General features: G+C 41.3%; 1 protein-coding gene across 1 annotated transcript; it reads right to left on the reverse strand.

The window, feature by feature from the left end:
• Positions 1–252: 252 nt before the first annotated feature.
• Positions 253–22,992, reverse strand: LOC5568914 (ADP-ribosylation factor-like protein 8). Its single transcript, XM_001658188.2, has 4 exons — positions 22,469–22,992; positions 3,467–3,621; positions 3,138–3,299; positions 253–2,072 (listed from the first exon to the last, which is right to left on the reverse strand). The coding sequence occupies exons 1-4, from the start codon at positions 22,589–22,591 to the stop codon at positions 1,952–1,954; spliced, it is 561 nt and encodes a 186-aa protein (XP_001658238.1). The 5' UTR covers positions 22,592–22,992; the 3' UTR covers positions 253–1,951.
• Positions 22,993–23,418: the final 426 nt, after the last annotated feature.

Raw genomic sequence — 23,418 nt, forward strand, 5'->3', positions numbered from 1 at the left:
TTGAGCCCATTTTTCTCAAAATATGAAAAATGTCGCTTGGTCCACTCTGACTTAACGCCGACCAAATATACAATTAATAACGTTTTCCCAGAAAGTTGAATGGACAGTCAAACTCTGCTTATGTTTTAGTCATATATAATATTTTATTATTATCATATGTTGTCATTATATACAGTATAAGATTTAGTAATCAATTTATTATTAATCATATCCATTCTTAGTTTCCAGTTGTTTGCTTTGTATCATCTACTAACTACTGGTTTATCTCTTCCTTTTCCTCTTTATTTTGTCATAATGATTAATTTATTCGCTTGCAATTTTTCACCATTGTGCTAACGCTAATAAAACAAAATAGGTCATAGCAGTATTTGCTGAAAGAGGCCGATAAAATAATACCCAAGATAAGATTTTGGAAACGTGAACAGTTTGTAGTTGTCACTATGTAGAAAACTGGTTTATATTATAGGGATTTTACCTTTGACAATGACACTACTATGTAAATCGGAAATCAATGGGAACCCTTTGGAAAGCGTTCAACTATCGATAATGGCATCGTAACGATCAACAAAGTGATTAATTTTATTCTTATCCTCCCGACGACCTTATCGGCTTGACTTTGTTATTTATATTAAGCCCTAATATTACTCAACATATCACTGCGCGAAACCTAGAATTTCTTTGATTAAAATGGAGTTTGCTTAAACATAAGGAAGGAAAAATATAAATTCATTTCTCGTAGATAAAAGAAAATAAAATATAAATGAATATGAATAAAAAGCCTTTGAAATGTTCAATAGAATTGGTTCGTTTCTCGTTTTTCTTAACATCGAAAAATATCAGTATAGCGCTAGAGAATAATATGTTCAACTGTGTGTGTCTGTTTGCATTTGTTTTTCGATATTTTGATACTATCAATTGAGGGGGTCAATTCACTCGCACTTGGATTTCTCTCGCATACACTCTCTACAGAAGAAAGGATTCATAATAGAACACTGTGAAATCGAATCGGGAACTCAGGTCGTAAGACGATCAAGGGAATCGCATAAACGTAGACCGAGACTGAACCGGAAACGAACTAAGCCAGAAAAGAGTCACATTCACAAAACCGCGCACACTCGTGTAACAACATGTTATCTAAAAAGCAGATTGGTTTAATTTTTTGTCTCCTAGCAGAATTACTTTTCCTGCGTGCATTTCATTGAGATTAGTAAGAGTGTGTGTTCGTGCTCCGGTTTGTTGCTGTGTTGCTTGCTCTAGTTGGTACTGTGAATCATTTGGCGTTTGTTTTGCGTACTAACTGCTGATTGCTTTAGCTTTCAGATGTTTCAATTTTCTCGGAATTATACCCACGAACCCTAGAGGGCGTACAATCGACTGGATCTAACACATTCTCTGTTTCTCATCAACTTTTACATAGCTGTTTGGATAATTTCATGTGGTTTCATTTGAGAACAATTGTATATTTTAAAACAAGATTTTGCTTAACTGTTAGAACTTATAACCAATCGCTTTCATGCCTACACCTTATACTTAACACTGTTCATTATAATAGACCGTACCGGGTTGAGATTCGCAGAACACACCGTTTCCGCATTCCTACCAAGCGAACGATCCCAGGGAAGTCTTATACTCGAGCAGCTGTCCCGTTATACCTTATGATGTGCCGCATATTCAGCTAGATGTACTAGAATTGTGTCCTCATTCTTAAATCCTTGTTGGTCTTTGCTAAAACGGAGATCGTATGCGCACGATGTCGGTACCAGTGAATGATGGCCGCCATCAGTCTCTATTAGCCCTACTTGCCCGGTTTCCCAACCTCGTTAAACCATCGTTGATTTGTTAAAAACCCCTGCTGGTACATATCCAACAAACGCACACTCACACGCACACAAACCGACACACCTGAGCCGCAGCGAAAACAACAACGACGAAGATGACGAGTGCAGCTTCCTTAACGGCTTTGGCTCTTGGAGTGGGCGATCAGCCATTGAAGGGTGATGTCGATGTTGTCCTTCTCTTTGCACGAGATACTATAGCAGCAGATCTCCCGGTCCTGTATGCTTGAGAGGTTCCTGCGGAAGATATGGCGGAGGTAAAATTTCACTTAGTTTCGATAGACAATGAGGGTAAATTAGATTATGCATAATGCGTTTTACACAGTGTATTCTGTGCTTTTTTGCCTTTGGCGACTTTTAATAGATACCGAACTGATTTTTTTTGCTGCCGGTCTTTTTACTACTGAGATTGCCAAAGGCTCAATCTTGCTTAGTTTGAGTAGTGAATAGCTAGCTACGGTTATGATAGCTCAGATCAATGTTCAGCATAAAAGAACAGCAACGATCAATCTTTGTAGATTTATGCAAAATGATACAGCCCAAGTGACGCTTGTTGAAGAACCTTATTTTCGTAAGGGAAACTTCTGTCTAGCCAACTTTGTGGACCCAGTTTTTGCTACTTTCAGCAAACATGAAATGGCAGATTCTCGTGCTTTGTCTCGTGCATGCGCGCTCGTTCATAACGCAATTATTGCTACACTCACTTCTGAGTCAACTACCAGAAATGTAACTGCTAATGCAATCGACGTTTCTATTGGTGAACTCAATGGAAAATACATTGATTATTTGGTTTATTCACCACATGATGAACCATCCCCAACAGATGATTTCAAACGGAACAAAAGGCCTTCAACTGATTGTGGGCAGCGATTCTAATGCTCATCACATCCTTGAGGGTAGCTTAGTAGATATTTATTAGAGAGACTTCAGTTCGATGGAATACTTCAGTAGATAAGAATAGATAACTTAATATTTGCATACTCTCAACCTTCAATTTGGTCGATTGATTATAACCAGCATGCAACCAATCGTTCAAATTTTAACGCGAACGGATGTCAGGTTCTTTACATCTGTGAAATAGAAAATTTTGAATTTTGTCTTCGTTTTATAATCACCTTGAGGAGGGATAAAATTTGTCAGGCTGGTTAATTACCATTCATGACTGCAACAGGGTGTCTGGACACCCTGACTGTAAGAAATCAAAGTCTTGACTATGCACAATTTCAACTGAAATTTCGACTGTAATTTATCGAAGGTCAACTCTTCTGGAATCCTAAATCAAATCTAAAACTCGATACTCACATCCTTTCAATCAGTCCGGGCTCGTCCAACGCTCCCTGAATGTCTCGTTTGTTGCCTAACACCAGCACCGGGATGCCGGCCAGCTGCGGCTTATCCAACAGCGAATGCAGTTCGTTTCGGGAAGCTTCCATCTTATCCAAATCCGCCGCATCAACCATGTAGCTAAAATGTAGTACAAAATTTGTTTCCATTAATCCCCTGAGTTATAAATCGTTGCAACCAAACAACGCTGGCAGGGCGAGCAACAATTAGTTTGCTATCAGCCGCCAGCAAGCTCGGATGCTCCCGATAGGATAAGATAAGGGGTTGACGACTAGAGTGACACCTACACGATGGCGTTGACCCCCCGGCAGTATCGTTCCCACATCGATCGGAAGCGCGGTTGACCGCCAATGTCCCACACCTTGATGGTGACGTTGCCCTTGGTCACCTTGCGCATGTTGAAGCCAACGGTTGGGATCATGTCCTCGCAGAACTGACCGGACTGAAATGGAGCGGAAAAGCGTTTATTAGTACTGATTTGTAAAGGGAATAATAGTGGTAGGACGGATAAGGACGTATATCAAGCATTCAAGGTTCACCGGACTTGGTAATTGGTAACGTCCAAGGTAACTTAATATTCTCTTTCCCATGGTAGCACAAAAGTTCTACCGATTTTCGACAAATGCTAGCTATATCGAATAGGTACAATTAGCTCAATTATTATTGAAAAAAAAAACTTATACGATCTCTTGTATGTATCACTAAACATCGAAATACATGACATAAATTTTCTAAAGGGATCTCTTTCAGAATCCCTGCTCAGAGCTTTGCTTGAAGTAGTTGAATTACTAATTCTTGAATTTCTTGATTGACTCCTGAAGGAATCATTGAAGTATCTGCGATGCTATTGCTGGTGAGTTTTTGGAATCTCTAAACCATCTTCTTGCTAAATAATTCTACAAGAGATTGCACCATAGAGTCCAAGCAATCCCTTAGGCATCTTGGGGTAATGATCGATGACAAGCTCAGCTTTGCTAGCCACGTAGAATATGCTACGGCTATAGCGGCGCTTTCGAGGATGATGTCTAACATCTCTGCTGTAATTGCCAGCAAACACTAGCTCTTGCCAGGCGTGGTGCTATCCATACTGAGGTATGGAGGACCAATCTGGCCAAAAGTGCTTAGAACGAGCAGAAACCTAAGGCGGCTGTGGAGTACGTATAGGATCATGTGCTTAAGAGTAGCAAGCGTATATCGAACGGTTTCTGAAGAGATCGTGTGCATCATTGCCGTGAGGTTGGCAGCAGGAATAAAATAACTCCTCCAAAGGTAGATGTACCCATCGACTAATACTATATGTGTCAGACTGGTATAAAAGAAACCATGGGGAAGGGAAACAGCCGAGGATGTCGTGTTAGATTGCCCCCGTTTCATTGTTGTGAGATATCGCATGCTCGCTACATGCGGAGGGGACACGTCTCGGAAAATATAATAGAGATAAAAACATTGTTTAAGTCGGCAAGGAGAAGCAGTTTGCCTAGGCTACTTCTGCTACACGTGTTAAGTGCTATAAGCACTAGCCCCTCCCCGAAGAAATATCGTAAGATGGTTCCGGGAAGATGAGGGTCTGAGGGCAAAGGTAATGTTGGTGTACTCTGTACACCACTTGCGCAAATCAGCGAGAATTGCTCATGTATAGTGCTAGGGCTGGTTTTAGTAGGTCATCGTTGGTACGGCATCCCCACACTTCCAGAGTTACCTTCTCAGCGCAGATTTCCCACTTGTTCAAAAAACACGATAATGAATGCAAAAATTGCAACTTGACGTCGGAGGACGGTTGCCGCATCCCTTACGACCCACGCAAACCAGTTCATGCTCTATATGAGGGGTATAGTAGACACATATATTATCCTTAGCCTCCGACGCATTGCACCTAGAAACCACCTTACGGTTATCGTTGAGCAAGCTTAACCAAAACATCCATGTTACTGAATCGATTCGTGTTTGAACTGTCGAATCGATTCACCGATTCAATCGAATCCTTCCAATCGATGTTTCCGAATTGATTCGATGTTTAGGAATGTTTGAAAATTAAACACCGTCCGAATTGAGACCAAATGAAAATGCATTAAATGTTAAAATATGTTTTTTTTATAGTGGCTTTTCGCCCTAGGCGTGTTTGCCAATATGTTTAAAGAAAACCACTCATGGAATCTAATGACACATATGAATACTCCAAAGCTGATTCGAAATTTTAAATTTATTTTTATCAATTCATTAATGAATCGAAGCGAAAAATCGAATGAAAACAAAATCGATTTACTTGATTTTATATGAACTAAATATAGATTCAAAAAATCGATTAATCTGAATGAAAACTTCGATGTCCGCCACATAGGGGAATTCGGGGCATAATGGACACATCAAGCAAATGCTTGTTTTAAGACCATACAATGACTTTTTTTTCAAATTATTCCCGGCTATTTTTCAAGATTTATGTTAGTACGACGTGCTACATTCATTCATGGTAATAAAAATCATATCACATGCCAGAAAAGTGAGATAGAAAATTAGGTCCAAAGCAAGGCTAGTAAAAAGGTATCGGAGCAAAATGAAAACTTGCTTGAAATTTAATGATTCCAATATATTTAATGTCTGTCAGCCATTCCGATATGTGAAAGGGCTCTTCCTCTATCATAAGAGCTAAAAAGATCCTTTCTGGGTTCGTTATTTTGCTCAAAAAATAGATTCTCCCACCGTCTTGCTTATACAGTCAACTCTCCATAACTCGATATTCAAGGGACCATCGAGTTAGTAAACTGGCATACAGTGAGTTAACTGTATGGCAGTTTAAAGCTGAGAAAATTAAAAGTCAAATTTCAAAGGACAATTGCAGCAAAACATAAACTTTTTTACCGTAAAACATTTCAAATGCAGTACAGATTTCATGCTGTGTATGCACTTTTGATGAAGATATTCTCATAGATGTCCATTTCGCCCCGGGTGTTCATTATGCCCCTTAGGTTTGCCATGTTCTCTTTCTTCAAATTAAAATGCGCTTAGTATTATTTTATGACCCTTTATGAAATTTTGTGCAACATTGAAATTGCAACATTGATGTTTGCGTAATTCCTGTTTCATAATATCACTTTTTTTTCAAACCGTCTCAACTTTGGGGTTTTAGCAGGATTTAGGTCCGCCTAATGTAGGTTTCATAATTCATTACGCAACAAGATGTTTTTGTCAGAATTGGCCAGTGACGTGCCCATGATTTCACTACCACATTCTGCGAGTCGTTTCGTTTTTGTACCTTCTGGACTTCAAAAACTTCGAGGGTACGGTCACTCTACTCACAGTCTGGCGAATAAAAAATACTAATAACTGCCCAGGCAACATTAGTAGCTGAATAACAGCTTATTCAGCTGAAACGAGGCTATACAAGCATCATTCTAGCTGAATAAGCTGTTGTTCAGCTATCAATGTTACTTGGGTGGCAACGTAATAATCTCATTAAAATCACTGGCAACTCAGGCTTTATTTTGCTCATCTTGATCTGATAGATGGAGCGACCTCGTACGCTCACAACAATTATGTTGGTTGAATAAGCCGTGGCTGAGAGAGTGGAGGGAAACGTTGGCTCTATCCAAACGCACATCTTCCATTTGACAGCTCTAGATAGCTGCGAGGCTCTACAAACACATCATCATTGCTTTTGGGATGAACTGAGGTTGGTTTCTCCGTCAACGCAAGAGCATGATTTCGCTTTTCTCTTTGCCCTTTTGGGCAAAGAGCTACAAAGAGACAGCAAAGAGCTGTCGGGAATTGCTCTTCCCCAAACTGAGAAATGGGAAAAAATGCTCTCCTCATAACTGAGAAAGGGAGAAAATAATCTCTTTCTCTTTTAAGCACTGAGGTTGTCAAAACAAACTCTTTACCACTGTGAGAATGAAAATAAGCCAACACAATCGTGTCAACTCTTCATCCCGCAGATCACGTACGCTCAGTTTGTGTGTGGGTAAAATCGCTTCTCTATTGTAGCTGATCATTAAAAGGGGGAGAAAGAGAATAAGTCAAGAGCAAGGAACAAGCCTGCTGGCAACTGAGCAAACAGTTCAACCCTTCAAGTGACCTTCTTGCTTGGACAATGACAAAATAATATATTTTATCGATCAGCCGATGAGTTTCATTAGGATCAAATTTCGCCGAATATTTTTGAAGTCTTTTGTTGTAATACCAATAAAGTAGTGTTAAGTTTTCTTGTAATGCGAATAATTTCGTATTTTGTGCTGATTTAAATATCCAAACGGTCACAATACTGCCCAGTGATCCTATAACATTTCCTCAAATACCATCACACCGAAAGTCAAAACCCCGAAAACCAAGGCCCCAAATAGTCCGTTACCCCGAATGCCATTTCCCCGAATGGACCAATAAAATCCCGAATATTATTGCTATGAAAATTCCAAAATGAGGATTCAATTAACGCCAAATATATTTAATGGAATATCAAGTTGATGTTGCACACGTATTCTCTTGTTCGTTGGAGGTCAAATTGACGCATATGACAAAGACAATCTAAAGCTCAGGGAATGAGAAACTTCTCCTCAATAGGACGATGTGTTTCCTACTTCAAAATATACTCCATCAATTGATTTTTATTTGAATTCATGCTCTTGAAATCAAAGATTTATCCTTCTTTTAATCATCAGCTATTCTTTAAGGGTCATGTGAGATGGTAATGCTGATATTGAGACTGTTTTCACATGGGATAATTATGCGAATAGGGGCAGTTTAGACGAATCGCATTTATCGTCATGACTTTAACTCACACAGTATGCTTCTTTTTCTTCTTGGCATTGACGTCCCCACTGGGACAAGGCCGGCTTCTCAGCTTAGTGTTCTTATGAGCACTTCCACAGTTATTAACTGAAAGCTTTCTTTGCCTATGTTGTCATTTTCGCATTTATATATCGTGGGGCAGGTACGATGATACTCTATGCACAGGGAAGTCAAGGAAATTTCCATTACGAAAAGATCCTGGACCGACCGGGAATCGAACCCAGACACCTCCAGCATGGCTTTGCTTTGTAGCCGCGGACTCTAACCACTCGGCTAAGGAAGGCCCCTACACACAGTACGCCTGGAAAGAACAGACTAAAACTCAAAGAAGGTACAATCACTGATTAAACTATTGTAACGACAAGACCCGTAATTCTGGTGACACTGCCACAAATCAATAATACCAGTTTCCATCCGTACTCGGCTCACAGTTGTCAATCTAGATGACTGGCAGGATATGTATAAGATCGAACAATACAGCATACAGCGAAGCAAGCCGAGTGATAACGTAAGAAAATATTTATTGGTTCTTTGTTAATTGAATTACCTATTATGTACAATTTTGCTTAAAATACTATTTACAGTGCTTACAATCTATCATTATACGTTAAAACCTAAATCTACCATGCAATATCGTAAAATTTGAAATATAAAAGTAAAGTAAGTACGGTTAATGAAATATGCAACACAACATAACTGGAAAATTTGTTATTCTAGAAGTGAACTATAACCAGTGGTACGGTAGATACGACCTATCCGTAATTTCAGTTTGGTACACCAAATATGTAAGTTCGTTCTTGGATTACTAATGAATTCATGCTGAAATAAAATTTATTTTTAGCTTTAAGCTCACAAACGCAAAAATCGTGTTGCTATTAAGACCTGGTGATTCCTAACCCTACAAATCTTAAAGATATTTGTACGAGGGAGAAATATGGATGGACATCACAATGCCACTGGATTCAGTTGCAAGAAATGCGAGCGTCCCGATTCGGCCGAAGAGCAGATGGTCGCCTGCGATGCATGTCAGGAATGGGAGCACTTTACATGCGCCGGTGTGGATAGAAGCCTAACGAACCAACCATACTTCTGCAGCGTATGTAAGTTGAAGAACACCGGAGGTAAGTCGAAGCAGTCGTTGAAACCACCGGATAAGCAAGACAAGAGATCGTCAAGAGCATCGTCGAAGAAAACAACCACGAGAGCTAACCCAGCCCCATCTAGTATCAGTTCCGCTACACGATTGGCCATGTTAGAAGCGCAGATGAAACTACTGGAAGAACAGGAGATGCAGCAGAAGCAAGATTTAGACGCGGAAGAGGAACTTAAGAAGCGCGAATTGGAGGAAGCCCATAGACAACTGGAGGAAAAAAAGAAGTTGTTGGATGAGGAGAATCGCCTACGGGAATTGAAGCTGAAGGAAGAGAAGGAAATTTTGGAAAAGCGCAAACTTATGAAGCAGCAGTCCCTGGAGAAAAAGAACGAACTTCTGAAACAAATGTCCGAATGTTCGAATATTGATTCAATCGAGAAGGTTTCATCGTGGTTGGCAAAACAAGAAGACCCGTGTCCGTTCCCCACGGACGCACTTGTTCACACCATCCTGCCACCCCCCGCGTTGATACAACCAGCTGCCACAACGTCGGTGTCCGTTGCATCGCCCATTCCTACCAGCTTTCCGGCGCCCGTTCAAACACTGGTTTCTGCAACCGTGCCAAGTACCTCGATGCCTGTACTAATGAGGTCCACCATTCCGCACCCCGTTCAATCCTCCGCCGCACCAATGCTCCGAACATCGCATATTCCACCGCAGTCAGTACTTCCGCAAATCCCCGTCTCGGCAGCCATTGAACAAGCTTATCAGCCTCCAAATGCCTGTCAGCCACCCGTTCAATCTAACATGTCGATGCCTGCTCGAAACCCGCAACAACATCCACTGATGATCACCAGCGCTGGAAACGAATTAAGCCAATCGCAACTTCAGTCGTGCGGGAATCCCGTTGCACTATCTGGCGCCTCAGCTGAATTTAACACTAATCAGTTGGCAGCAAGACAAGTTGGGGAAAGACTTGCCAAAGTTCAGTGGCCGACCAGAAGACTGGCCGCTCTTCATAACAAGCTTTGAACAGTCGACGACGGCATGCGGATACACCGACGTTGAAAACTTGATACGTCTTAAGAAATGTCTTGAAGGTAACGCACTAGAGTCCGTACGTAGCAAGCTATTGCTCCCGTCAAGCGTACCGCACGTTATTCAAATTCTACGCACGCTCTATGGAAGACCAGAGCTGCTGATACGGTCGCTGCTTGAAAAAATTCATCACGTTCCGACGCCTAGGTACGATCGTTTGGAGACCGTAATAGAATTTGGCATTGCAGTTCAGACCTTAGTAGATCATCTAGTTGCGGCAGACCAAAATGTACACCTCTCGAATCCGGCCCTCATGCAGGAGCTAGTAGAAAAACTGCCGGGATCGATGAAAATGGAATGGGCGGTTTATAAGTCACGTCTCCCGATAGCTACGCTTCAATCATTTGGGGAGTTCTTGTCTGGAATGGTTGCGACTGCGAGCCAAGTTTCCTACGAGCTTCCTACACTCGACAGGTCCGGGAAAAATGAGAGGGTGAAAATGAAGAAAGGTATCGTTCAAACTCACTCTCCAGGATATGTAGCTACTTCAACGCCATCTTCATCAATGGTTAGAACCGGGAAATCTGGGAAACCGTGTCCATGCTGTAGCCGAGAGGGTCATCGATTGAACGAATGCGCGCGCTTCAAATCGCTCAATACCGAAGATCGATGGAAACTGACGGAACAGAAGAGCCTTTGCCGTACATGCCTGAATAACCACGGTAAATGGCCTTGTCGGTCGTGGAAAGGTTGCGAAGTGGAAGGCTGTCGCCATAAACACCATACGCTGCTCCATGGTGCGCCAACGAATTCTCAAACTGGAATATCCGCTAGCCATTTGTCTACTGACCAGGTTTGTATGTTCAGGATAGTTCCTGTCATGCTACACGGAAATGGACAGAATCTGTTAATCTTCGCCTTTATTGACGAAGGCTCCTCGGAAACGTTGATTGAGGAGACCGTTGCCGAACAGTTGAATGCAACGGGGCCAACCGAACCGTTAACGCTACAATGGACGGGAAATGTCTCCCGAGAGGAATCCAGTTCGCAGAGAATACAATTGAAAATCACCGCAAAAAATAGCGCGTCGCTTCCTGATCTCCATCATGTTCGTACCGTAAGCTGTCTGGTTCTCCCGTCACAAACGCTTCGTTATGGAGAAATGGTCCAACGTTTTCCGTACCTACGGGGGTTGCCAATCGAAGACTATACCAATGTTCAGCCCAAGCTACTCATTGGACTCAACAATCTCAGCTTATGCGAGCCGAGGAAACTGCGTGAAGGAGGACCACATGATCCAGTGGCTGTCAAGTGTCATCTCGGTTGGAGTATATACGGTGGAGTCCCTGCTAGTCCGATTCGGAACGTGGCCGTGAATATTCATGTCGCTGTTCCGTCAAATTTCGATAAATTGCTCAACGAACAACTTCGCGAGTATTTCGCCATCGAAAGCAACATGATAGCTTCTGGAATCCAGACCGAATCTGAAGACGACAAACGAGCTAACATGCTCCTGGAAACAACAACCAGGCGCATCGATAAGGGTTTCGAAACAGGTTTGCTGTGGAAAACCGACGAGGTAGAGTTTCCTGACAGCTATAGCATGGCACTTCTTCGACTCCTATCTCTAGAACGCAAATTACGCCAAGATCCAGCTTTAGGAGAACGGGTGACTCAACAACTACGTGACTATGAACAAAAGGGCTATGCCCGCCGAATAGAAAATGAAGAGCTGTTCTCTTGCGATATCAAGCGGACGTGGTACCTCCCCCTAGGTGTCGTAATAAATTCCAAAAAGCCCAATAAACTGCGGCTAATATGGGACGCATCGGCAAAGGTTGGTGATGTGTCCTTTAACTCCAAACTCCTCAAAGGTCCGGATCTTTTGACTCCACTACCGGCAGTGCTTTCTCGCTTTCGCCAACATCCAGTGGCTGTAACAGGGGACATTAAAGAGATGTTCCACCAGATTAAAATTCGAAAGGAAGATCAACACTCTCAACGCTTTCTCTGGCGGGAACATCCCTCTGAAACACCGCAAATCTACGTAATGCAGGTCGCAACATTTGGCTCTACCTGTTCGCCAGCATCGGCGCAATTTGTAAAGAACCGCAACGCTCAGGAGTTCGCAGAACAATATCCACGAGCAGCGATAGCTATTCACGAAAACCACTAGGGGAAGGGGTGGTAAAATGAACACCTTAAGGATATCATCTTGTTTCTGGTAGAAAAACGAGGAATTTGTATAATGTTATCGCTCAAGATCAAAAACAGGGATGTTAGCTAAAGCAGGAACACGAACTCAGACCAAAATAGCTAAATTTTCACTTATTTTTATCGCTAGCAAAAAACAATTGAAATGTTCATTTTACCTGCACTATGTGGGTAAAATGAACAGCTGTTGGTGGTAAAATGAACATCAAACAAAAAACGTGAGCAAAACTAATATTTTTTAACAATTTTCGCTGCATTCCCTAAAATATATCTATAAATGATTGTAACCCATTCAAAAAGAAATGTAAAAGTTTCAGATTTGACATAACATCACAACGATATTCAGATCACTGAAAAACCTCAAGACCTCCGAGCCAAAAGTTACGTCAGCTCCAATTTTCAAACGATGTTTTCTAAAATCTGAGTTTTCGTTGATATTTTCACTTCAATTGAACTCCGTATCAATCCGAACACTCAGATATATGCTCTAAATCGTCCGTGTGTGATAAAAATTCATTGAAATTTGTTTTTTCTCGGTAAAAGGCACGGTGTTCATTTTACCACCCCTGTTCATTTTACCACCACTTCCCCTACGTGGATGATTACTTGGATAGCTTCCAAACCATCCAGGAGGCGGTTCAGGTAGTTAATGAAGTGAAACTCGTACACTCACTGGGAGGATTTGAAATTCGCAATATTCTTTCAAATTCAGCGGATGTATTGCGAATGGTAGGGGAACTACCAAGTGACAACTCAAAGAATCTGTTGTTATCTCGTGGTGAATCCACGGAATCAGTTCTTGGAATGAGATGGATACCGGCTGAAGATGCATTTACATATACATTTGCGCTTCGTCCTGATCTGCAAACGGTGCTGGCAGACCATTATGTACCGACTAAGCGAGAAGTTTTGAAAGTAGTGATGAGTTTGTTTGATCCACTAGGCTGCATTTCGTTCTTCTTGGTTCACGGGAAGATACTAATCCAAGAGACTTGGATTTCCAAAATTGGCTGGGATGATCCAATCGGTGAGAGCAGCTTGGCACGATGGAAGCAATGGACCGGGTTCTTCGAGCAGCTAGCGTCATTGAGAATTCCCCGATGTAATTTTCGTTCCCCCTTCCCCAGCAGCTTTGATCTACTTCAGCTGCACATATTCGTAGACGCTAGCGAGTCTGCCTATTCGTGCGTCGCCTACTTCAGACTACCAGTTAGAGAGCAGGTACAGGTAGCGATGGTAACAGCCAAGACTAAAGTGGCACCTATTAATACTATATCTGTACCGCGGTTGGAGCTGAAAGCTGCCGTTCTTGGAACTCGTCTCCTGGAATCGGTAAAACAGAACCACACTATCCCCATTCCGCAGTTTTTTCTGTGGAGTGATTCCAAAACGGTGCTTGCTTGGATACAATCGGAACATCGGCGCTACCACAAGTTTGTGGCAGTTCGCGTTGGTGAAATATTGCTGTCAACCGACGTAGATAATTGGCGATGGGTTCCATCTAAACTAAATCCGGCTGACGAAGCCACTAAATGGAAGAATGGACCGAATCTAAAATCAGACAGTCCGTGGTTTCGAGGACCCAATTTCTTGAAGCAAACCGAAAGGTGTTGGCCAGAACAAATACAAGCTGCAACAACACAGGAAGAACTGCGCCCCGTTCATCTTCACCGAGTTCAATCTTCAGTTGTAAATCCTGCAAGGTTTAGCAAATGGACTAAATTGCAACGAACGACCGCATATGTCTTGCGGTATGTTAACAACCTGAAATGCAGGATGGAAGGACGTCCACCAATCAACGGAATACTTAGCCATGAAGAGCTAGCAAGGTTAGAGAAGTTCCTTTGGAAAACCGCACAAGCTGAAACCTTTCATGACGAAATTACAGTTCTTCAGAAAACTCAAGGACCACCTGAAGCTCGCCATTGCGCGGTACCAAAATCCAGCCATATATACAAGCGATGGCCTTTTCTGGACGAAGACGGAGTTCTACTATGCGGGGAAGAATTGGTTCGGCGCCTTTCATACAGTACGAGGCAAAGTTTCCTGCTATCCTGCCTGATAAGCACCCAATAACAGTACTACTAGTGGAATCATTTCACTGCAGATTTCGGCATGCAAATAGAGAAACCATTACCAACGAACTAAGGCAACGTTTCGACATCCCCAAGCTTCGAGCATTAATAAGTCGAGTAATGCGAAACTGTAACTGGTGTAGAGTAGCAAAAGCATCTCCCAAACCACCGGTAATGGCTCCTCTGCCAGAAGTTCGTCTCAGACCCTTTATCCGGCCATTTACATATGTGGGTTTGGACTACTTTGGGCCGGTCTTCGTAAAGGTCGGCAGAAGCCAGGCGAAGCGTTGGGTGGCACTATTTACCTGCCTAACTATAAGGGCAGTCCACCTCGAGGTCGTCCACAGTCTCAGCACCGTATCCTGCATTATGGCTATTCGCAGATTCGTTTCTCGACGAGGAACCCCTGCAGAATTTTACACCGATAACGGCACTTGTTTTCAGGGTGCAAGCAAAGAATTGGCCAATGAGATAAAATCCCGCAACGAAACAATTGCACTCACTTTTACGAGCGCACAAACAAAGTGGAACTTTATCCCACCTTCTACGCCTTATATGGGTGGGGCATGGGAACGTCTTGTGCGTTCAGTTAAGGCGGCAGTCGGCACCATATTAGATTCTCCTCGCCGCCCCGACGATGAAACCTTGGAGACGATCCTTTTTGAAGCCGAGGCTATGATCAACTGTACTGCCCATAAACGCATGTCAGTCCCATGTTTGCTGGATTTCCTATTCACATGGGACAATTATGCGTTTATGGGCAGTGTAGACCTGTGACGTATGTACCTTTGGAGTCAGCAGATGAGGAATCTCTTACCCCGAATCATTTTCTCCTTGGGAGTTCTAATGGAGCGAAGATCCTGCCTACGGAACCAGTCCCAGAACACGCTACGCTACGGAGTAGCTGGAAACTTGCCCAACACATCACTGATCAACTCTGGCGGAGGTGGATCAAAGAGTTTCTGCCTGTGATCACACGCAGGTCTAAGTGGCACGAGGAGGTGAAGGATCTAAAAGTGGGAGATCTAGTTTTGGCTGTAAACGGTACCTTAAGGAACCAGTGGATCCGAGGCCGCGTGATTCAGGTCTTTCCTGGTAGAGATGGTAGAGTTCGACAAGCCCTAGTGAAGACAGCAACAGGGATACTTAAAAGAGCTGCGGTTAAACTAGCAGTTCTTGACGTTTTCGATAGTTGTAAACCAGATGAAGAAAAGCCTGAGAGTTCAACCCTTCACCATGGTTTACGGGAGGGGGTATGTAACGACAAGACCCGTAATTCTGGTGGCACTGCCACAAATCAATAATACCAGTTTCCATCCGTACTCGGCTCACAGTTGTCAATCTAGATGACTGGCAGGATATGTATAAGATCGAACAATACAGCATACAGCGAAGCAAGCCGAGTGATAACGTAAGAAAATATTTATTGGTTCTTTGTTAATGGAATTACCTATTATGTACAATTTTGCTTAAAATACTATTTACAGTGCTTACACCCTCCCCTTGGTTATGCGACCTTGCCGCGATGGGAGGGCATAATCCATTAGCCCATATGATGGAAACCAAAGGCGTAACCTGTAGTGGTGGTATCACATTTTGGCACTTTTTGCTTAAAGCCGCGTCATAATTCATATGGCATAGACGCAATAATATCTCGGATGTGATCCAACGGACATTCTGCGTCATTGATAGAATTGATGCCCATTTCAAATAATTAATCTATTCGAAGTGGACATTAATACTATTGGTGACGTTCAGTTTGCCTTTTGCTAACCAGAATGATCCGTAGCCACTCTTACTATTAGCTAGTTAGATACATCGTTATCATATACGACGTAGGGAATACATAGGAACTCTTAGGAAAATGACTAGTAGATTCACTGAGTAGAAATAAGTGGCGACAATCTTATTTTAATATGGTTTTTACATTGCCATAATAAGAAATACCTCTTTTGTAACAGCGGTATAAATAATCTAATTCCAGCTTCATTTTCGCAAAATTTACAAGTAGAAAGTAGGCGTTGTGAAGCATTGCATTTGCCACCGAAAAGTGAATCATGTAGGAGACTGTAATAGAAGCCTAAGGTAACTTTACTCTTCAATATTCACTATAAAATGACTATGGAAAGTAAGACGCTGAGATCGATCATCAGGGTACACTTGTTAGTTTCGAAAAAATGTTGAACAGACAAGGAAAGCGACTTTTTTCTTTAAGGATATATGAACGTAATGACCAATAAACACTTTTAACAACAAAAAATAAAATTAACTAGAACTACTACTAAACAGCCTAATTTTGTTAAAACTTGACGACAATTGACATTTAAGACTCTAATCTTACGTAAAAGACAGGAGTAATCAGAATAGCACTTGAATGACAAATTATTCAAAACCATTTCGTCTAGACAGTATTAGTAATGACACTACTACACAACTATTTCAAACAAATTCTGATGGAGCTGCTGATTTTCACAATGCTTCCTTTTCTCAGAATCAAGGGAATATGGGCACTTTTCAAAAACTACCACGTCACAATACTAATAAAAAACAGTGTTCATGTGGGCGCCATTGCCTAGTCCGTCTGAGTATTGGTCCTGGTAGAGGGGAAACTTGGCAAAAGCCAGACCGAGGGTTCAGCCTTGACAAGTTAAGCTGTCAGGCAGCTCCAACTGAATACCATACAAAAAAAAATACTATTTACAGTGCTTACAATCTATCATTATACGTTAAAACCTAAATCTACCATGCAATATCGTAAAATTTGAAATATAAAAGTAAAGTAAGTACGGTTAATGAAATATGCAACACAACATACCGTGAACGTACCATATTTGACGCGGGTCCAAACTTGACGCATTTTCTAATTATTTTTATTATAAATTAATTCTAGTTCAGAATAGCATTCAAAAATTTATTCCTTAATCTTAATTTACATGTTATTGTAAGATTTCAATCAAAAAAAGTTTATTTATGAGTAAAAATAGGCAAACAATAAAAATTATTTGAAAATGCATCCGACAAGTGCGTCAATTTTTTCATTCCTTAGTGAATGTGCTAAATATTGTTAATCAATTTTCATGAAAATATTGTGCTGTTTTACAGCAATATCATCAACAACAGTCAGTAATATTCTTTTATTCATAAATTGACGTCGAAATTTTTCTATTTTTAAGGTTTAAGACATATTTTTGTATGAAAATCTTGTGCGTCAAATTAGGCACACAATGTTCCTAATTATTTGCTATTTTGTTCAGCACGTTTTGTTGAATCGAAAATAGGAAAAGAAATATTTATGGTGATTGCATTCAAAAAATCCGTCCGCAGAACAACCCAATGCTTTATGTAATCACATGTAAAGGGTCATCCATAGATTACGTCACGTTTTTAGGAAGAGGAGAAGGTTCAGGGAAACGCAACGATTCATACAAAATATTTGCACTTTTCATAAAATAAATGTGGCCGAGGTTGAGAGGGGTTGAAAATTGAACAATTTATCGCGGTTTATGGACGTCCCCTAATGTTTCAAGGAAGCTTCAATAAATGCGTCAGGAGGTGAGGTGTATGTTCAATGGTTTGTTTCGTATAATTTATACAATAGGGGGTGTCCATGAGATACGTGTCACAAAAAATACCATTTCTAGAAAAACCCCGCCCATCGTAGGGTCACGCTTTTTATATGGAGCCTTAAAAAAAACTTATATGATTCGTCACATCTTGAATAGAAGAAAAATTAAAAAAATTGAATTGAAATTGAAGGTAGAACATCTCCCACCCCCTAATAACATGACGTACTTCATGGATGGCCCCATATATGGTTCTCGATGTATTCCGAGGCCCATACTGCCGTTAGTTCTACGCATATTTGTCCCGCGGTCCATAAGGGTGCCATAGAACATGGGGCAAGTAGGCGCGCGTAGTTCACGTGTTATAAGTAACGAAGATTCTCAACCGGACATTTTTGGAACCGGTTGTTTTCGTTCTAGATTTTGACCAATTTGTCCTTATTTTAGCAACTACCTTCCCCGTTCCAGCGCAACACAGTTTTCAAACCTTGCCCTTGTCTGATATCGCGAAGAAAATTCATTAAACTAAACAATAATGCTTAACTATGGATTGAACTCAATCGCCGGTTTTATTTTCTACACTAACTAAACGCATAGCAAAAGTACTACCGGATGACGTCATTCAAAACTTTTTCCAAAGGTTCTAACTTTTATGTCCACTCTAAAGCGCTTTTTTCAATTAATTGAACTATTGAATACTGAAACTCTTGTATACTTTAAACTTTAGCAATTATTTGTAAGTGCGTCAAATAAGGAACATAGTGCGTCAAATTAGGCACATTGAAGAATTGATGCGTCAATTAAGGAACCTAATGTGTTCCACAAAAAGTCAATCAAACATAAAGAAAAAAACGTTTAATATTTTTTTACTGATTTTTCCTTAATTCTATAATAGTTGAGCTAGCATATGTTCAAATTTCAACAAAATCGGAAAGATTTAGACGATTTGACAAGTGTTTGAATTTAGAATTTTCTTAACCGCGTCAAATATGGTACGTCCACGGAACTAACTGGAAAATTTGTTGTTCTAGAAGTGAACTATAACCAGTGGTACGGTAGATACGACCTATCCGTAATTTCAGTTTGGTACACCAAATATGTAAGTTCGTTCTTGGATTACTAATGAATTCATGCTGAAATAAAATTTATTTTTAGCTTTAAGCTCACAAACGCAAAAATCGTGTTGCTATTTAGACCTGGTGATTCCTAACCCTACAACTATTTACACTTATAATGTCAACCTCAAAAGAACAGCCGATGATAGAAAGAAGAAAAATCACTGATAGAAATGTTAACAGGTATTATGCCGATAACTATTACACTACTAGATAAACCTCACGAGCAAGATGGATTTCTAGGCTCAAATTCGCGAGCATCCTGGAAAGAACATTCAAAGTGCAACACTTATTTTCGAGAAGTGTCGCATTCGGGGAACTGCTATTCGGGGTAATTTACCATTCGGAGTAATGGTATTCGGGGAAGTGTTGTAGGACCCTGCCCACCGATTCAAGCACTCTCTACCTGTCATGTTCGATTGGCTCCGATAGTTATAATCCCTCTAGCACTGAACCGAATAACGTCCACCGCTTTTTTACTAGCCCTGCCTTTCCTGTACGTTAAACATAATGTTGGAAGTAGTGCGCTGTATAGAGTATCTGATGATCTATACAGCGCACTACTTCCGACATTATGTTTAACGTACAGGAGAGGCAGCGCTAGTAAAAAAGCCGTAGACGCTATTCGGTTTAGTGCTAGAGGAATTATATATCCACCAGACTGTGAATAATTGAGTGACTATACTCCAGCCAAAAGCTTGACCTTTTGCTTAACACTCTTGGTAAACGATAGTTTTATAATATTTTTTTAAAGTGTCAACTTTTCTCCTGTTGCTTCTAGCGCTCTTCGTAATAATGTTTGTCCAATTTCTTTTTTTTTTCTTTTTCAGAACGCTGATTAGGCTGATCAGACTTTCTTCTTCTTCTTCTTCTTTCTGGCGTTACGTCCCCACTGGGACAGAGCCTGCTTCTCAGCAGTTCTTATGAGCACTTCCACATTTATTAACTGAGAGCTTACTATGCCAATGACCATTTTTGCATGCGTATATCGTGTGGCAGGTACGAAGATACTCTATGCCCTGGGAAGTCGAGAAAATTTCCAACCCGAAAAGATCCTCGACTGGTGGGATTCGAACCCACGACCCTCAGCTTGGTCTTGCTGAATAGCTGCGCGTTTACCGCTACGGTTAATTAGCATTAGGCTAGCATTAAGGCCCAAATAGACTAATTGTTCAGAGTATCTTGTAAGGGTTCTTGTAGTTCGGCTGCTGTTGGTCCTGTGACAGAAACAACACAGTCGTCTGCAAGCTGTCTTAACGAGCAATTTTCTATGAGACAGTCATCAATGTCTCTCACATAAAAATTATAAAGAAGGGGACTCAGACATGAGCCCTGTGGTAGACCCATGTAGCTAATTCGCGAAATTGACAAGTTGCCATGAGTAAAACTCATATGCTTCTCGGACAACAAATTGTACAAAAAATTGTTCAAAATTGAAGAAAGGCCACTTGCGTGGAGTTTGTCGGAAAAGACACAGACACAAACTGAATCAAAAGCACATGTCCAAAAACACTGAATTCATCTGGCAAAGGCAAGTTGAATTTCTGAAGAAAGCAGCGCAAGACAGTCGTTCATTCCTTTGGCTCTGCGAAAACAAGCTGTGTATCTGACAGCATGCCATTCGATTCAACCCATTTATCCAGTCGAAAGAGAATCATCTTCTCTAACAACTTGCGAATACACGACAACATCGCAATTGGACGGTGCGAATTATAGTTCGAAGCGGGTTTCCCGGGTTTTTGGATGGCTATTACTCTCACCTACGGAACAATGTTACACTCCAGAAAGTGATTAAACAAGTTCATTAGACGCCTCTTTGCGACGTCAGCGGAATTGTTACATGAAAGGAGAGCAAGTGAGAATTCAACCATTGAAAACGGTCTACCCATGGCGTCCCTATCCACCGGAATATCTTGTCGCACGCGATCAACAGGAACGGAATCCGGACAAACTTTCTTAGCGAAATCAATAATCCACCGAGGAGAGCTCTCTCGATCCTCATTAACCGACGATGTATTACGAATTCATCTATCGACGGTCCAAAACGTTCTCAACGAGGTCTCACGCGATAATCCTTCCACAAAGTAACGCCAATAATCGGTTTTCTTCGCTTTAACCAAGCTTTTGAACTTGCGTTCAAGGGAAGAATAGCGCTCGTAGTTGTCAATTGAACCACGTTTCCGAAAGTCTTTAAACGCGGCGGATTTCTCGCGATAGAGTTCCTTACATTCGTCATCCCACCACGGATTGTGAGGTCGTAGGCGAGATCGATGGATGAAGACTGTTGTGTTCCTTTGGAAATTGAAACTACGATCGGCAAGTGATCGCTACCCTCCATGAACAATCCAACGATAACGAGCTTGAACATATTGAGAGGTCTAAACGGCTATCCCTAGGACTTCCATCTTGAGCTGGATGTGCCACTCGTGTAACTTCCTCAGTGTTGAGAATTGTCATATTGAAGTCGAATACTAGACCTCGTGAGCGGTTATTGGATCACTAGGTGTTTTTGTGTGTTCCAATAACCGCTCATGCAAAAAATTAAACAAAATTTTAAAGAAATGTCGATTTTAGTATACAGCCTTCTTTATTGTAGTAGTAGCTTTGGTTTGACCATAAAAAACCATAAATAATGCATGTTTCAGTAAGTTCGTCTCGAAATCTGTTTACCGTGAGCGGAAATAGGAACACTTAGGAGCAGTAACAAATGCAATTAAATATTTTTTTCATAAAAGTTTTTCAAAATCTTTTTATTTTGCCGCTGATTACCTATACTTGGAGCTACATTATGCCGTAAAAATGGTATTGATCGACACAATAGTTATTTTATTCTAAACATTTGAACACATAGTTTCCCCTAAATGAGCGGAATCTGGTGCGCTGATGGTAATTAAAATACAAAAAAAAACTCCAACTTTGAAGTCAAAATGAAAACAGTCTGCGTCAATATTAATGTAATAATTACCAAGCTATAGATGATTAATAAATTGCGTAGCAAACAAGACAGTTTCATCCTCTAACTCCGCACCTACAAATTTATGATACGGGTCGATGGTTCCCATACTAGGTACCAAAACCAAAACTAACTTGATCGCAATATTTTAAGTCGAGTCAATAAACTCCAAACTTATGTCATTGTTCGCACGACAATAAATCCAACAAAGCCCAAACGATTTGGATTTCGTTCGGCCCGCTATCGTTTCCAACAAGCTGATAAGCTACAATGCCGAGATAAGCTACTCAAAGAACTTATTCTCAAACCAAAATTGAGAGTTCCCTAGCAGAAGCCGATTGCTCATCCGTAAACGCGTATGATTCATTGCCGCTTAGCTAACTCTTGTGCACCACATTCCACCCCTCTTCTCTGTCCTTGGTCCAACCCGTACCCCTCCCCCCTCAAAGAAATACTTACAGCAATAACGTTGACAAAGGTCGTCTTGCCCGAGTACTGCAATCCGACCAGCGTCAGTTCCATCTCCTCCTTCCAGAACAGGCTCTTGAACCAGTCCAGAATCCGATTGATCAGGGCCAACATTTTCGACTGTCCTGGTTTTTGCTCGCACGCACAATAGCAAAGAATAAGGAGACGATGACTAACTTTTTTTCGCTTCTGCTGATGCTGCCGAGGAACACTTTTTGTACTGTTGTTTACTCCGTCAACACTTGCACCAGAATCTGGCAGCAGCTGCTTGAAATTTGATTGGCACGGAAAACTCCCAACGGATTCCAGCGAGAACCAAGAAAAACCGATTGGCCAAACCGACGGGACTTGGACCACAGCCTTTTTTTTCTTCCTTGTCACCCAAAAGGCACAGACGACACACGAAACGAGGATCAGCTTTTTTTTTCTTCTGCCTTTTGCACTATCACTTTTTCTGTACGCTGATGATGGCTGGCTGTCAAAGGTTTCACTTGGCGAACTGAACTGAGCGCATCAGAAAACGAAGTGCTCGAAAAAGCGTTCGAGTGTGTACGTGCGAAAAATGCATCCCGGAACTGTCAAAGTGACGTTCGAACAGTTAGAGGAAACTGTTCGATGGATGATCTCACAGTGGGTGAAATATTGAATTTATTGATCAAAATTTCAAAAATATATTGCGCACAAGCCTAAATTGAACTAAATATTATGGGTTCATTCATTTATTTCATAACGCTGAAAAAAGCCATTTTTGACACCCACCCTCCCCCTCATAACGCTTTTTGTATGAATATTCGGCCAATTTTGTATGAGCTGTAACATTTTGATAACACCCACCCACCCCCTTCAGCGTTATGAAATTTGTGAACAGGCCCTATGCATCCGGTAGAAATCAAGACCAACATTTATTTGAAATTATTATTTTCTCGGGCCCCGAGCGTCGC

The sequence above is a fragment of the Aedes aegypti genome, chromosome 1 (genome assembly GCF_002204515.2).
Source record: "Aedes aegypti strain LVP_AGWG chromosome 1, AaegL5.0 Primary Assembly, whole genome shotgun sequence".
NCBI lineage: Eukaryota > Metazoa > Arthropoda > Insecta > Diptera > Culicidae > Aedes > Aedes aegypti.

Excerpts from the sequence above, each read along its gene's own strand:
- LOC5568914 (XM_001658188.2), bottom strand. The coding sequence starts at position 22,591 with ATGTTGGCCCTGATCAATCGGATTCTGGACTGGTTCAAGAGCCTGTTC. Across the intron at positions 3,622-22,468 it reads CCTTTGTCAACGTTATTGCT|TCCGGTCAGTTCTGCGAGGA; the intron begins GTAAGTATTTCT and ends GCTCCATTTCAG. Across the intron at positions 3,300-3,466 it reads CGGGGGGTCAACGCCATCGT|CTACATGGTTGATGCGGCGG; the intron begins GTAGGTGTCACT and ends ACTACATTTTAG.